The following is a 17,175-nucleotide window of genomic DNA, read 5'->3' on the forward strand; positions in this document are numbered from 1 at the left end:
TCTCTCTCTCTCTCACCCTCACCGTTTATTGTTCCGGGCTGATATGCAACTACTTTATTTCCTGTTAGTTGGTCACAGGCTGATGCTCTAGATCAGGGTTGTCTGAGGATAAAGCACGAAGCAAAACAGCATGCTTCTTGCTTTTTCCTGTCTGCCCCTCCCACTGTATGGAGCGTGCGGCCAAACCTCGCTCCCCCCTAATCAAAACCATGAATGTTTATAATAGAAGCCCATCAGCCAGGGGAAGTGTCAGCTCAGGCAAGAGCAAAGAGAGGAGGGGGAGTACGGGCTGTTCCCTGCCTGGAGTTTCGTAAGAGCTCTGGGTGCCCTGACATGACCCTCATGCACCCAGTGCCACACTGCCGTGCCCTGCAGCTGTCCCCGCCTCACACCCACGCCTTCCCTTCCTTATATCTGCACAAAACACTCTTTGTAGCACTCCTTTCCAAGTACTCTGAATTTGGAATGTGGGCCCCCCCATCACTGTTAAGTGTGTGTGTCTGTGTTCGTGTATGTGTGTTGTCCACAGTATGTACAATACTTGGAGAAGAAGTTCCTGTGGTGTGCCTACTGGGTAGGCCTGGGCATCCTCTCTTCAGTGGGCCTTGGCACAGGCCTTCACACCTTCCTGCTGTACCTGGTAAGAGCCTGCCACTGCAGTCGCCTTCAGCTCACTGCCCCAACACACACTCGCACAGTACACGTGCATGCTTTGCTTTGTTCTTGCTGTCCCTGTTTATTGTTGTTGGAGTTGCCTGGTCTAGGCAGTGGGTTCTGCGTTAGTATTGTGTGTGGTAGCTGTCAACAACGTGAATGCGGAGGATTGGCGCTGCTTCAGCAGGCTGCTTACCCTGGTGGAAAATGTATTTGTCTGTGTTCTTAAAAAGGGTGTCACAAGGGAGGTGGGAGGTATTGAAATTCTCTGATGCACCACTAGGTGTGCCTCAAGCTTGTCTTGTGATTGCCAGGGTATGGGGTTCCCGCTCTCCTCAAGAGGATGTTGCAGGAAGTCTTGCTGACAGTCTTTGGGCTTAGTTCTGGAAATCATGGCCCCTGAAACATCTGTTAGTCTTTACTGTGCACATTGTGCCGAGAACATTATCAACACTAAGCTTAACACCTGCCATATGGTTATGATGTTACAAGAGGAATATGCTGGAATCCATTAAAGACCATATTAATTTTGTTTTTGGTGAGTGTGGTTATGGCTGAGTTTACACCCCTTTCGATTTACAAGAAATTGACTTTATGCTGACTTTCATTTGATACACCTTTTAAACCAAAGTAGGGGTATCTCCATATTTACAAAGACCAAATTTGTATTTCACACACCTCCCAACAGACTAGTATTTATCTGACACCCTTTATCCAAAGTTTAGATGTTATGTTAAATACACTGAACTATATATTATCCTTCAGCCATCTATATAGCAAAGAAATATAAAACACACATATATACAGTACAGTTTAGACACAAGTTCACCTGAAACACAAGTCTTTGGGTGGGATCTCATGCACAGTGAGAAGTATGCTCAGAAAATGTCAACTCTCTTCACTGAATGGGGATTGAACCCACGCCCAGGTGCTTTGGGACACCAGTGAGTGTAATTTCATTTGCATTGTTTTCATACATTTCTTCTGTCTTTAATGTTCTGGTTTTTTTTTTTTTTTTGGTATGAAAGGTTTAATTAATACATAAACACAGTATTGTATGTATTCGTGTTTGTGAATGTATGGTATGTAACAGCTACAAAAGCCGATGGAGCGCAGGTAGAATGTCATAAAATAAATTTAAATTTAATGAGAGGAATCTGTCTTATGTTGTAACTAAAGTTAACTGCCGAAGTAGTTGTCTGTCTATTCTCATAACTCTCCCCCCCCCCCCCCCCCCAAAAGTGACTTGCAATGTTAAGCTATTTACAATTATTTACCCATTTATACAGCTGAGTAATTTTACTGGAGCAATTTAGGCGACGTACCTTGTTCAAGGGTACTACAGCTGGAGATCGAACCTCCGACCTTTGTGTCCAGAGGCAGTAGCTCTAACCACTACACTGCTAGCTGCCCCATTTAATGGGATTTTGTGATATTTTAGTGTAAATGTGTGTCAGTTTTGGGGGTGCTGGAATGCAAAAAAACAATTAACATTAAAAGTAATGGTAACTACATTTTCAAGTTAAGAGAGTTTGAGTTTTGAACCAGTACATTCCAAGAGACCTTTAGATGGTATGTCAAGTGTGATATTATACAGGCTTGTAGTTCCCTCTTGTGGCCATCTTTCTGTGCAGTCGTTTGTTGCCTTTAAAGGCCAGTAACCCCGGAAATGTAATTTGTACTTTGCCCAGCCATCCCACTGCTCACATGGCGTCACTTGCCAACTCCAGTCCAAAGTTCCGGTTGTTTTGTCTTCAGAAGCGTCACAATTTTGCATCGTAGCTGATTCTTTATCTGTTTTGCTGTCCCTATGGATAAAACTGAATACAAGTGCATTCACTTCCATATTTATGTATATTTATACTTGTGAAGACATGTGATTTGTGGATTATTACAGCTATGACATAACTTTTGACTCTTTGCATTGTTTTATACATTAAAGGTTCTTATGTGTGTAGATGTCCACATTAAAAAAAACAAAAAACCGCCAGGTGTTATTAATGTGTATTGTAAGGATTTGCCTTCTAGGTTATTTTATTAATAAAACTTTTAGTTTTGGAATTTGGGGCTTTTGAAAGTGGTTTTTTTTTTTTTTTTTTAAAAGCTATACTTGTACTTCTTGTGTTGACTCCATTTTTGCTTCTAGTTGTTTGACACCTTAAAAATATTTCGTGCTTAAAGCTCAGTGTAATCTCAGTACATCATGTGGTAAAGCTGAACAAGGATTGGACTTCAGCTGCAGATGTAATGATAGTATAAACTGATGCTTGTATTTTTGTGGTGTTAGTTATTTGAATTCCACCCCCCCTTTCCAGAAAGTGTTCTTTGCTTTTTCTCACATCTTAGGATATACTCTGTTATTGTTGCTGTTCTACTCATTTTGTTCACTAGATGGTGACCTTTTCCTGTGCTGTCAGCCTCTGTGTCACTCAGACTGGCTCCCTCTGGTCAAAAAGGCAGTGTTCAAGGGCACACATGTTGCATCGCACACATGTTGCATCACACACTGCTGGTTTTAAACACCATGCTAAGACAGAGTCTCCTTGTCATTGTGATTGCTTGGTTTTCTCCTCCATTTCTGCAAGCATCAAAAAGTCTCAGGTTCTCAAAAGGATGGAGACTGTCATGTAATAACTTGACTTGAAGTGTGAAAAACTGATCCTAGTGCATGATGAGGCCCCTGAGTGGCCCTGGACAAACCTTCAGCTGGTCTCTCCAGCCACGGTCAGTAGCCATCCTTCAGTGCTTGAACAGCCTATGAACTATAGGCTTTGGTTTACCTTTCTTCAGAGTAACTTTTGGCCAAACTAGCCGAACACGTACCTATGTAAACGTTGTGCTGCTGCCTAGCCCTTCACGTAAGAGATGTGTAGTGCTTGCAAGCTTTAATTTCACCTTTGGTTACCTGCCTATTGAAGTGCAGCACATCCCTTAATGAAGAGAGAAAAGGGAAGGGTACACAGCCAGCCAGTGGCCAGGATCAGCACAAGGGCCAGTAACGAGAACACGCAGTATGTGAGTGACGACACCTTTTCTCAGGCAAGAACTCTGCTTCCGCTGGCATGGAAAGACATGTGTTAGGAGCAGTCCCATGCCAATTTAGCCTTCAGACATGCAGAGGAAATTTCCTGTCCTCTAATAGTTGCCTGTCTCTTCCAGAAGGGAAGCATTTTTTTTCAGTGTAACTGTGGTGTTCATCATAACACTGTTGCTATGTTTAGCTGGATGACAAGTCACCCAGTTGTGTCTGAACAAAGCCACTGGGTTTATCAAGATTATTGCTTCATTTCTGCTTGCTTTCCAAGTGGTGTTTAAATGGTCAGATATTTTTATTGGAGCAATTCAGGCAGAGTCTGTTATTTCATGAGTCCTAGAGCAGAGGCCCTCTTGGTGACCTGACCCTGCAGCCTTCAAGCTGATCATTATACCACCTGCCTGCTGCCCTGAAACTTTCAGTTGTGTTTGACTGACAGCAGAAGCATCAATTCTTCACAGTTGCTGTATGATTAAACTACTTATAAGGATGGTTTTGACATTTCCCTATGGACCTCAACAGGAGTAAGCGATTCCATTGTTCTGATGGGCAGACTTGGTGACAATCTCATCTCTCCCCCTTGGTGGGCTGTTGTCCTCTTGAGAGCTGCACAGAGCTCCTCTGGAGTCCACGGTCAGCTGGGGAAGGAAGGAGGGTAGGAGGGATAAGGTTGTCTGTTGGAGGAGCAACTTGTCCCATGAGGTGGGTCTAGCCGTCTTGCCCCTCCCCCACTCCAAAAAACACAGACACGCACCCCCTCAGTCTCCCTGAGGTTGCCCCACACAGCAGTGAGAGGCCACCACCCACCAAAAACCAGAGAGACACATAAATCCAAAACAGCAGGAAGGGGTACGTGTGTGTGTCTGATTGCATGTGAGACAGGATGGCGGCAGTCAAAACAGAGATGCTCTAAGATGTGATTCAGCAATTCTGCTCTTTGGCATCTGTTCTGGCAGCCAGCATTTTTGCTAAAAAGGTACAAATAAGCCCATGTTTCTGAACACCAGGGAAGCGGAGGTGAAACCAAAGCAGAGCAGGCACTGAAGAGGTGAACTGCTGAATCATGTTTGGGGTAGGGAGGTGCCAGGACCACGAGTGCAGACAGCAGTGCAATGATTCCCATCCTGGGCTGTTGGGAGGCTGTGTGCCGAGGTGTTCCACATGGGCCTCTCAACTCACTCTTTTGAATTACGACCAGTGCAAGTTGCCACACTTTCTTCCTACATGAAATAAACCTGTGCTGGTTCCCCCAGCCCCATTGAGTTGCGCTTCATCACCATGCGTTGGGCACGGCAGGGCCCCATAGACTGGGAACATTAAGAAAAGCATTGTTGAAGGAAGTGTATTCATGCATTTACTATTAAATTAAGACTCTGTTAATGTGTTGTCATTAAGCAATTATGGTCACTAAAAAATTGCTGTACTTTACTGTAAATAGTCAAGAAAAAAGGTATTAAAAGGTCATTAGGTCTGGATAAAATGCACACATATCAAAGATAAAAGGAGGAAAATGGTGAACTCTCCTGGTTACAGACGCCCCCCCCATGACTCCCAGAACTGAGTTGTCTCAGTTTTACGATGATTACGAATGTCTTGTGTGCAAAAAGTGTTTGCATTTGTGCTAGAGGCACGGAGTTTGTAGCCTGTCTGGGCACTGTGATTTATTGTCCCTTGTTCTCAGAATAACCACGAAAATAAACTAAGTAAAAGAAACCTACAGAAGGTTCTCTGTTAAGTGATTTTAAAATAGCATGTTGGTCTCTTGAAGAGAATGCAAAATTGCCCTTTGAGAGTCTTTGAAATGAAATTTCACTGCTGGTAATTGCCCCTAGCACAACTCTAATTGTTGGCAACTGCCATGGCCAGAGCTTACGGTTCTGGGCAACGTGACCAGTGGCTGCATGGTTTTCGGTTCTTGCTGCGATCGCTGCTGCGCCACACCTCCCACTTCCTCTCGGCCCGGCCAACTCGGTCACTGGCGATTGCACGTTCGGTAGACTTGTTTCCAGCCCTGTGGCTGGGGGGAGGGGCAACTGGTGTCCTGATGGCCTCATTGCCCGAACGCTGTGTGTCGGTGGTGTGAGTCACATGTTCAGTGGCAGCTCCAAGGCCAACCGACCGTTAGTTACCCAAATACAATGCAACCCTTCACTTCTATGGGCCCTTTTGTTCAGAGGTTGTTGAGAAGGAGTGACTCACTCTTTTCCCCCCTCTCCTCCTTCCTCCCCTTGCATCTACCTGACGAGTTGTGAAACCCCAACTGAGCAGAATAGGATGTGTCATACCTTGGGAGGGTGCGGGGTGGAGACTGGGCAGGTGTTCTCTCTGTGCTAAAGGTGACTTCTGCGTTCCATGCAGTTGGGGGGGTCACAGTACAGTGTGTAACAGAAATGTTCTCCTCACTGACCGCCTTCAGAAAGGACGACTCTCTGATGTTGTATCCTGTTCGGGACTCCTGGCTGTTGCTTGCAGCTTTGCTAAGTGTCTGCATGTGACGCTGTTGGGGTTAAAACATTTACATTTATTCATTTAGTAGACACTTTTCTCCGAAGCGACGTACATCTCAGCAAAAATACAATTTGTGCATTACATTAAGAGAAAGAGACATGGCTGCAGACATGTGATTCTTAAGTAAACATAGTTTGTTACTTTCCACATGAGTTGGATCTGCTCAAAAAGGCTGCATGACCATAATGGGGACACACATAAAGTTCTAACTCTCCTGTGCTGGTCTCTGGGCATAGATGCCTACATTCGGGTGTAGGTTATGACGCTGCATAAACGTCTGCAAGTTGTGGATGCACTTGAGTTGGGGAGAAAAAACACTTAGACATGTGAATGAAATAATAGCTGTGCTTCATCCCTTGTACCCCCAGCTGTGAGATCGTTTTGTCCCTTGTTTTGAAATAAGCTGCTCTGGTCATTTGCTGACAGAAGGAATTGGCTTCTATTTGAGCAGCAGTTTGGCAGCAGGGCTAAGGAGCAGCGAAAAGAGCCTGACTGAATTGACACATCCTCTTGTGAGAGATCTGGGTTAAAGCTGAAATGGGGTCAGTGCAGCTGTGCTGAAGCGTAACCCCAGCCAGCCCCGACACGGCTGCTGTACGCCAGCTCAAAACCAAACTGTACTGCCTGAGTGTGGAGTCGGGCCCTCCTTGATCTGTGCTCACGTGGAGTGTACCGCGGGGAATGCATCATGAGCGGCACTGCCAGAGTGAGGCTCAGCGGGCTTTTCATCCAGGCTTTCCTCTGGTCTCTCTCCAGCTGGTCACATGGAGGCCTCATGTATTAGGCCACATGTGTTGGTCCCCACCAGTCCTAACCGATATCATTTAACTTAGCAGATGCTTTTATCTTTGGACAAACACATTTTAACTTGGGTTCAGCCTCAATGTTATTCATGGGAACGGTGTCTGAGTTTCTCCCGAGATTTAAACCTGCAAGCTTTTGCTTACAAATGAAATTAAGGGGTACCCAATCACCTTTTGCTGCCAAAATATTATGCTCATTACAAGAGAATGGCAGAACGTGGTTGGATGGCACACAGATGTAGATATTTTATTCATATGGTATATGGTAGTCTAATGTTCAGTGTTGTAGTGTTCAGGTCTCCTCCTGTAAAAGTTATGTTATACCCACCAGCTAGAAGACTAGGTTCTTTCAGTAGGATGGAGTTCATTCTCTTCTATCAAAGGTCATGGGTCATTCAAACTGCATGCCTGTGTCACAGAACTCGCAAGGGATTTTCAGTGTTTCATACATAATGTTTTCATGCTTTATTAGAACTTGTATTGGCAATTTGAAAAATGAAGAATAAACTATTGCCTCAACTTATTTACACATTTGGAGGCCAGAAATCTGTTCGGAATTTGATTTGTATGTGACTGTCACTTCTACCGCTAAGTAGCAATCAATAAAAGCTGAATAATGCAAGCATCCTTCAGTTCATTCACAGGTTAGGTTATCCAAAATCTTCAAATAACGCTATAGAAAATGTATTTAAAAAAGGAGGAAAAAACTCCACTCTTCCATCTCCCACTCCATTATCTGTATTCAATTCAATTTGTTTTTTATAGCGCTCCCTTCTCATGCAGTGACACAGGCGTAAGGCTATATCTCTTTGTCTATTGCAGGGTCACAGTTGTCTGGAGCTCATCCTGTGTAGAGAGTAAAAGGGTGAGAGACAGCTTACTTCTTAGATGGGACACCAGTCTATTGCAGTGTAACTTAATTTTAATGTGGCTAGAAAAAAAAATTAAAATGACTGAATATTAAAAAAAAAAAAAAAAAACTAATCTCTACAACCTTCTTTTCAGTCCAGAATGTTGCCCAATGCATAATCCCATAAGCATGTGCAGTGTTCCTCAGTTTCTAGTTACTTTCAGCTTTATCATCTGCGAAATTAATAAAATCTTAATGATGCTTATGTACCTGATTTATTTACAGTTTGTTCTTTAAAAAAATCTTTATAGCAGTAATAAATACTTTGACTTGGTACGTGAAAATTCACTAAAATTTTCTCCCCAAATTCCTATTCGATGGCAAATTCATCCCATAAACATGTGTAACATTACTTGTTGTGTTCTTAATCACCAGCACTCCGAGCTGAATCGAGGTGGTTCCACACTCCTGTTTTCTTTGGGTATGTTTTACTGATGTTTGATGGCTGCTGTTTAAATATAATACATAAGCAGGAAAGTATTCTTATGAAAATTTAGCTCAGCATTTGTAACATGAAAGGCCGATATATAGCAGTGTTTCATTAACATAATATTGTCTGTTACCTTGAGCTAAGACATCAGTTAAATGAGTTAATAGACTTATTCATGTTTGCTTATATTAATCTTCTTAATAGCAAACATTTTTTGCGTTAGTTTTTAAAAAAAATTAATGCATGTATCGATGCAGTTGTATAGCGTCTTTCACAACATGTCTCTGTCTGAGAGAGATTTTGGGTCTTTTCCTCGTTTGTATCCAACCACATGTCTGCACAGCTTACATTTTCCTGTTTCATGACTGTCTTTGCTGAAAGCACATGAAGCATTATGGAGGGAATCTGTCCTCAAACCAAATAAATGATGTCAATTTTCCTGTATTTATTTGATGCAGTGGCAATGGAATTGGGGGAGGGAAAGTTTGGGTTTGCGGGGTGCAGTATACATTTATGTGGGCACACACATTTAAGCTTTTTTGCTAGGACCTGGGAGGGGAGCAGGACACCCACTGAAGAAGGATGCATAAGTGTTGCCTAATCTCTCAGGGTACCATATGTTTCAGGGGCATCACCAATGTATACAAAGCGCTGTTGATCTTTTGTTTTTTCGCTGTGTATTGCTGGTTTTGTGGTGTGCCACAAAACTCTCAGCTATTTTTTTAACCATTATAATGTTGTCCAGGCTGTTTGGACTGGGTATGAGTGCAGATGGCTATTGTCAAAGAGGAATTATGCTGTTTTATGAAGCTTACAGCTGCTGACATAATTCACTAATTTTTCCACCAGGAAGGATGGGAAGGTTAAATGGTCCCCTGTGTGGAAATTATTTACACTCTTGAATTCTAAAACCTTCTGCTTATAGGGGGTCCAAAACCATGTTCCCACTTTAGAATTACAGCTAATTTATTTCAGATATGGAACATAACCACCCCCAGTAATGACTTCATTTTTTGGCATCATGTCTTGGTTATGTATGTGTCGGTCAAAAAAATGTGAAAAAGTCAGATTCAGTTTATATTTAAGGGTGTGACTTGGGACGTTGCTCAGTTTGCAGTTGGTCAGCTGTGGTGTCAATACAGGCCTGATTAGTCAATCTGCCCAACCGCAGCGTTAGCCTGCCTCGGCGTTCCAGCTGTTAGGTAAACCCCTCCTGCGAAGCAGCGCCCCTTGAACTGTAAACTGTGGAGTGTGGATGGATCTGAGTCTGAGATGTCTGTAGAATGAGCTCGGGGAGGGTTTTCACTCCTGACTAATGAAGACGATAGCTGGAGGGGAATGGCAGCCATTTGCATGTGAAAACGGTCACACCTAAGGTCTCTGTATGCTGGGGTCTCTGCTCTGTGCATTGCTTGTGCGAATGGAAGCTCAGATTTGACAACTGGGATGAATTTGACACAATGGCAATATGAATATTTGGACAGTTTGTATGGTTGGTGACTGAAAGGCCTCACCTGTACCCCACACATATCCTTGGAATAGGGAAACGCACAGATGGCATGGACTGATGGCATTTCTGACATGTGGACCAGATTTGCTGTCAATTATCTGCTCGAGCGGATCTCAGAGTTCTTCCCCGGTAATAAGCAATGCGGTTAATATTTGACAATGGGGGGCAGAGTTGGGCGCCAGTTGCATTTGCAGTCGCGTGACTCGCCAACGTGACATGAAAGGATAAGACTTGAGGAGGCTGTTTGAAGAAGAGAAGGCGCTGCTTGAAGTGTGACGTTGAAATGGACAGCCAGGTTGTTCAAATATGCTTTCTTGATACAGGACATCTTCCACATCTGCCCACCTGGTGGTCCCATGCACAAAAGGTAAAGCACAAAGGTTCACAGTTCTAGCGCCATTGTGGTGGAACGACCTCCCCCTCTCACTCTGAACTGCTGAATCTTTGTTCACATTTAAAAAGGGTCTGAAAACTCACCTCTTCCAGGCTCACTTCGTCCATGATCTCCTGCTGTAAGTTCATGTAAAGTGTAAATATTCATGCATCATACCTTTAACATTATGCCCAGATAAACCTTTATGCAGTTACTCGTGTGATAAACATTGATTCATGTGGTGGAAAGTAACTAACTGTGCTTAAGAATCACTTCTGCATCTGTCTCTTTCTGCTAATGTACACACTGTATTTTCTGTGACATGTATGTCACTTTGGAGAAAAGTGTCTGCTAAATGAGTAAATGTAGGAAGAAAATTGAACTAGAGGCTTGGGGGGTGGAGAAAACTGTGCTGTGTAACTCTGTCCTCTGAATCGGCCCTTTGGCTGACAGTTTGAGCACCCAGGGACTTCTGGGAGTGTATGTAGCTGCTGAGTGACATAGTGGGACGTATTGTGCTATTTACAACATGATCACCAAATTTGCTGCTTGTTTCACCCAAGTTTTGCTGGTGCCTTTTTAAGGAAATAGCAAATTATAATGATTATAATGGCAGAGTTCTGAAGTGGTGTGTTCTTTTCTTCAGATTCAGAAATTTTTGTCTGCACTCTGTAGCTCAGGGTTTTTTATTTATTACTTTAATTTATTGAAATGAACAGTTTTATTTATCCAAGTGCATAGTGTACTCGTTGGGTGACAAGGGGTAGCAAAGCCACAATTACCTAGGTGGCAGCTACTGCAATACAGTCACTGTGAGGATTTGAACCTGCTGTATTCTGCCTACATTGGCAGTTTGCACAAGGCACAAGGCCAAAGGCCCTTGCTTCTTGTGCATGATCTAGTACAACAGTGAAGCAACATAACACTGTGACTGGTGGCTGTGAGTGGGTTCTCTCTGAACTACGTGCGCATGTGTCTGTTTGAAGTGTTCTAATGAGGAGGGGGGTCTGGTTAGCAGTTGGAACAGAAAGTTACGAAGATGCATAGCAGATGCTTGGTGGTGACATTGTATGAACGGGGAGATGTTACACACAGCAGATGTGTGTCTCACTTCCTTTTTAATTGGCAGTGTTGCCTGTATTCCTCTGCAGCAGTTAACAGTGCAGGTTTGGCTTTTTTGAGGTCAGATTCTCTCTGTTGTATGTTTTAGCACAACCCAAACTAAAGAATGCTTGTCAGGAGGTTTCTAAAATTGTCCTTACTAATGGTTGTGTAAGAAAACGGTCTACTGTCCTTATGTGTGGGCATGGAAATGTGATCAGTTTTGCAAAGAATGATGTGATTTGTCTGACATTCCAGGGGGGAGAGGTTTCCCTGTGCAAGAAAACTATAGACAAAAGTGCGCTGACATTGATTTGTGCACAAATTATGAACAGACTTCTCGCCCCAACAGAAAGTGGTATGGAGCCAATGCAGGTGTTTGTGTTTTCTCTGAATTGGGAATTTGTGTCCCGTATTATCTATGTGTGTTTGTGTAATATATCTCCTAAGTGTTTGACAAACACGTGCATGTTTATTTGTTTAGTTTTTAATTGTTTAATAATTGAAAAACCCTGTATGTAGCTAATGATGTATAGTGGTGTACACGGTGGTATGTGACAAATGGACTGTACTCTAGAATCATGTGTCTACATCCAGACTTCTGTTTTTGTTGCTGTAATGGATTTTTTTGTAAATTATAAATTTTTCTCTGAGATGTACGTCCCTTTGGAGAAGAGTATCTGCTAAATGAAAAAATATAAATGTAAAGTATATAATTAAAAGAAAGAAGAATTATCATGTTTAGTGGAGTATTGTTTGAAAGCCAAATGAGCTGCATCTTCAGGGACATGAGATTAGCTCTGTGTCACAAGTGGAAAAACCTGACATCTTGCTTTCTTTCACATCCAGGGTCCACACATAGCCTCAGTTACCCTGGCTGCCTATGAGTGCAACTCTGTGGACTTCCCCGAGCCCCCGTACCCTGACCAGATCATCTGCCCCCCAGAGCAGGTGGCAGTGGAGGGCAGCATCTCCCTTTGGGCCATTATTTCCAAGGTCCGACTGGAGGCCTGCATGTGGGTGAGTACAAGCATTTGTACCTGCATTTGCCCTGTGCACATCCCATGTGTTGAACCACAGGGCAACCTCTGCCTTAACCACACCTGAGGGGTACCACAGCATACAGCAAATTTACTACATGTTGCGCGTATGTAAATAGTATCATTAACTGTGCATTATTTTTGTGCAGGTGATCCTGTACTCTTTTAAATATGAACTGCTATTTTCAATTCTCCATCTTTGCTGAAATCTCAGTACAGTTGGTTTTATTTGCAGGTCATTAAATCCTGCACTGAGAGATCTCCGTGGCTCCATGCCATTGTATCACTTTATTTCTCGTGTTCAGTCTTCTTGTATCAACACGGTCTGGCGACATCCTCTGCAGTGATAGAAGCTCTGAAAGTGCTTTAACCAATTGTGAATTTAAACAGTGCTATCAGTCATATAGAAAAAAACTGAGTGCAGTCTCCTACTAAGAAAACCCAGCAAGCTGGTTTTCAGTTTTGCTCACGATGTGCATTCCCCCCACACCACATTTGAGGTAGTTATTCATCTGCTCTTCCTCGTAACTGCAAACCTGAGAAGTGGATTCGTGTGTAGCGGAGCTCGCTTTGCGGAAGACTCACTTCACTTTTCAAAAACGTTACTAATTTCTCAGAGTCGGCCTTTGTCAACTGGGTAATGTATGGACTGGTGTTAGGCCAGACTTGGGGGTTGATGTGCTGAAGGGCATACACTCTGTTTGCCTCCACATGGCATAGGGAGTCCCCGTGTGAGAGTGCTGGTTCAAGGCAGGGCGCCTCAAACGACTACAGGTGGACCTGGTGCCCTGCCTCATCCTCAAGAGCTACAGTCATTTCGATGGTCACTTCATTCACTTAGCAGACACTTTTCTCCAAAGTGACGTGCATCTCGCAGAAAATGTTTGTGCTACATGCAGTGTGGGCATTACACACACACACACACACACACACACACACACACACACACATTGTCGGAAACCGCTTGTCCCACATTAGCTGAAAGAGACACTTAGGTACAGACGTGATTCTTAAGTACAGTTAGTTTCTTTCCACCATATGAACAAATGTACATCACACGAGTAGCTGCATAAATTGGATCATCAGAACAGATCATCAGTAACCCTCTTCTTGGGGACAAAAGCACCAGGATGACTGTAGGTAAAATATGTTTCTGCCACACCTACCAGGGTTACAGCATCTAGAAAGGTTGTGTTACAGTCACCAACAATAACTGGTGCCTCCCCTTTTTTGTGGAGGAGAAGGCTTCTAAGCTATGTTGTGACCTGTCTCAACCTTCCCTTCACCCCTTCCTACCCTCATTTCTGTTTGTTTTTGCCCACAGTGGGCAGATCTTTACTTTGGAGGGGAGTGCTGAGAGATGGCCCTGTGGTGCTGCAGGAGGATTGGTTTTCCCTAAACCTATCCCCCTCTGCCTCCCCTGGGGAAATGGAGCAGCCTGTTCCAACACACCGGGCAGGTGGCATGGCTCTGCCCCCATACAAATCTGCACACTCTTTCCAGAATGAATGGACCAGCTGCCCGGTGATTAAGGGCCACAAACCGCACTGCGAGCAAATGGGCTGCTTGCATCAAAGCACCTCGTGCTGACGGGAGGAACTGGAAGTCTGCACTAATCCCACCCCTCCCACGCTCTGTTCTCTGCGCCTGAAACATTACCCTTAATAGACTTTTCCCCCAAACAGCCAATTTGTTTTGTTTGTTTGGTGAGCTCAGGAAGCGTGGTGGTGGGAGTCTGCTTTTGCTCTGTCAAGGTACTCCCTTAGGTCTTCTGGAACCACCCTTTTAGCTTGTGACTCTGTAGCTCAGTGACCCTCTTAGTGAAATTTTTTATTATTTTGCTAAAATAAAGTCCCAGACATACATGCAGATGTCCCCATTAGCAAGCACCTCACTCCTATATGATAACAGCTGGTAGCATTGTTGTTAGACCTTCTGCCTTTGGACCCAAAGGTTGCAGGTTTGTATCCCACCTTCAGCTCTAGTACCCTTGAGTAAAGTACTTACGCTAAATTGGTCCAGTAATATTTCCCAGCTGTATAAATGGGTAAGTAGCTTAGCACTGTAAGTTGCTTTGGAGAAGTGTCAGCTAAATGAATGAAACACAAGCTTGTAAGGAGTAAGAGGGCCCTTTTGCCAATTGTTTGTGGTTTTTCCTCAAATTCATTTCTGCATTAAATCCTCACCTGCCTGATTTACCCATCCTGTCGTCTGGCCAGCTTCCTTTCTTTTGATCTCTGAGAAAGAAGAGGGCAGGCTGATGGGTTCAGTTTGGAACTTACGAAAAAACATTACTAGTAGCTCTAGGAGCACACACTGATGGATTTCAGTTTGTGATATGTATTAATGGAAACTTAATTTCACCATATTGTAATAAGTGCTTAACATTATTCAGTTTACTTTGTTTATTCAAGGTTTATGATTTTCAGTTTTCTCTATTTCTAGTTTTTTTTCAGAAGTCTCCTGTGGGTAGCACAGTGACCTATAGCAAAACTGTTTTTTTTTTGGCCTTTTACACATTGCCTGTTCTGTCCACCAGGCGTCTGTAGGAGACACATAGAGGAGGAAGTGGCTGTAGTGGGTCTCCGTCAGATGATGCGTGTGTCTGAATTTCAGGGGAATTTGTTTAGAACAATGACGGATCACAAGTCCAGTGACGCTCAGCTCACAGGCCTGTGTCCTTCCTTATTGCAGTACTGCACCTGATATTCTGTACTTGTCTGCTTCTGTTTGCTTGTCCTCTGTAGGGGGCTGGCACGGCCATTGGGGAACTGCCTCCATACTTCATGGCCCGGGCTGCCAGGCTGTCAGGGGCTGAACCTGACGATGAAGACTACGAGGAGTTTGAAGAGATGCTGGAACAGGCAGACACTGCTCAAGTAAGAATGCTGCTCCCTCACCAGTGTTGGCCAGAACAAATGTTCACAGGGTTTTACTCCTTTAGCTCTCCCCGGGCGTTGTGTCACTTACCCTACTTCCTTTTGAGTAGGCTGAGGGTGGGTATGCGTGTGTCATACCCACCATCCACAAAAACAACACAATCTCCAGGATGCACAGGACAAAAATCTGTGTGAGTAACTTCCCTGAGAGGGACCTTGCAGGCCATGAGGCCTGTGTGTGTCACTTAGCTCCATTGTACAGGCTGTACACTCCTTGGCACACTGTAAAAGGCACCTGCGACAATATAAGAGCACAACGGAGATACAACTTAGGAAAATAGCAAGACCTCTAGTCCGCAGAGATAATTTAAAAAGTTACATGAGCTATCTCAATTGCAAGTAATTATTTCTGTATTTTCCCAATTAGTAAAGAATTTTCCCCTACAATATTCTATACACAATTAATGCTGCCCTATTTTAAGATCTCACACACACACACACTTATTTGCTGAAGCTGCTTGTCCCAAGTGCGGTCGTGGCAAACCGGATCCTAACCTAGCAACACAGGGCGCAAGGCTGGAGGGGGAGGGGACACACCCAGGACTGGATGCCAGTCCATCACAAGGCACCCCAAGCGGGACTTGAACCCCGGACCCACCAGAGAGCAGGACCCGCCCAAACCTGCCATGCCACCGCTCCCCCCGTTTAAGATACCATAGTTTAATCCATGATGTGGAAGTTTCACTTTTACACGTCGAATTTCAGCTTTATTGGGCTTACACAAGTTATTTTCACAAACCAGTTCTTTTGCATTCCAGAAGTTTCTCATACCATAAGAAGTGGTAGGGTGTTCAGCCTCAGTTCTACCACACCATGCAGCCCCTCAGTTTTGACAGGTAGATACCACTCATTGTTAGTGTTCAGTGCACAGAGTTACATATGTGCACATGGTTTCTTATGAGGGTAACACACACACACACACACACTGGCTGAAACCACTTGCCCCAAGCGGGGTCGCGGCAAACCGGAGCCTAACTCTGCAACATAGGGCGCAAGGCTGGAGGGGGAGGGGACACACCCTGAACGGGATGCCAGGCCATCCTTATGAGGGTAAACTTTTTTTTAAACTAAAACCCTTATTTGGGAATAGCAGACCCATTTAGACTTGGTGTACCTGTAGTTAATTACTAATGCAAAGGGAATAGAGAAAGTTGGCAAAGCATGTAGGCCTGTCCCTAGAAGGTACATTTGAGCCGTCTCGCATCTGGATGCTGCACACTCATCAGGAAATCACACTAGGTCACGGGAATCCCTGTATAAAGAGCCCCCTATGTTTATCTTTCTGGAGAACCTTGAAGAGGTCTGAACCAATTGAACCACCTAGAATTAGGGATAACACTATCAATGTGTTTATTTCCTTTCTTCATTCTCAATGCTCGTATGTGCTGGAGGTGTTCTCTTTTTCCTCCTCCCCTCGATTTTTCTCTTCCTCAGCAAAGCATTGTGTAGTGGAGAGATGTTCTGGAATGTTTAGCACTCTCTGCGTTCCTCTCAGTGTCTCCTCAACAGTGGGGCTGCACTGGTGTCTGGAGCTCCCCCTCCCCTCTCCGGTCTGTTTTCGTGTGCACATGTAGACGGATGGACGGCTCCGCATTTGGCAGTGGGTTTTTTGCACTGCAGAGCATGTGCAACTCGGAAACCTCTCCTTTTTGCGGCTAGTGTACGCGACTGATGGTGGAAGCTTCTCCAGTGGGATGTATGCAGTTGGGACCTCATTTCGTCTCTTAGACCATCGTTGCGTACATACGTACGACTTGTAGCATCTGCTCCGGTTTTAAGGATTTTAGAGGAAAAAGCCAGCTATATTAAACAGATGAAATGATTTTCATTATTTAATTTTACTAATTCACTCTTGGTTTTTCGCCATGGATTA

General features: G+C 44.0%; 1 protein-coding gene across 3 annotated transcripts in view; it reads left to right on the forward strand.

Annotated features, from left to right (window-relative positions):
- The window catches only part of vmp1 (vacuole membrane protein 1), a 53,931-nt gene that overhangs the window by 10,382 nt on the left and 26,374 nt on the right, over window positions 1-17,175 (forward strand). For all 3 annotated transcript variants that reach the window (XM_018755238.1, XM_018755237.2, XM_018755239.1), the window contains 3 exons: window positions 530-640; window positions 12,173-12,343; window positions 15,111-15,242. In XM_018755238.1, the coding sequence (XP_018610754.1) occupies window positions 530-640; window positions 12,173-12,343; window positions 15,111-15,242 (414 nt within the window). The remainder of the gene's footprint in view (window positions 1-529; window positions 641-12,172; window positions 12,344-15,110; window positions 15,243-17,175) is intronic.

This window comes from Scleropages formosus, chromosome 4 (assembly GCF_900964775.1).
Source record: "Scleropages formosus chromosome 4, fSclFor1.1, whole genome shotgun sequence".
Lineage (NCBI taxonomy): Eukaryota > Metazoa > Chordata > Actinopteri > Osteoglossiformes > Osteoglossidae > Scleropages > Scleropages formosus.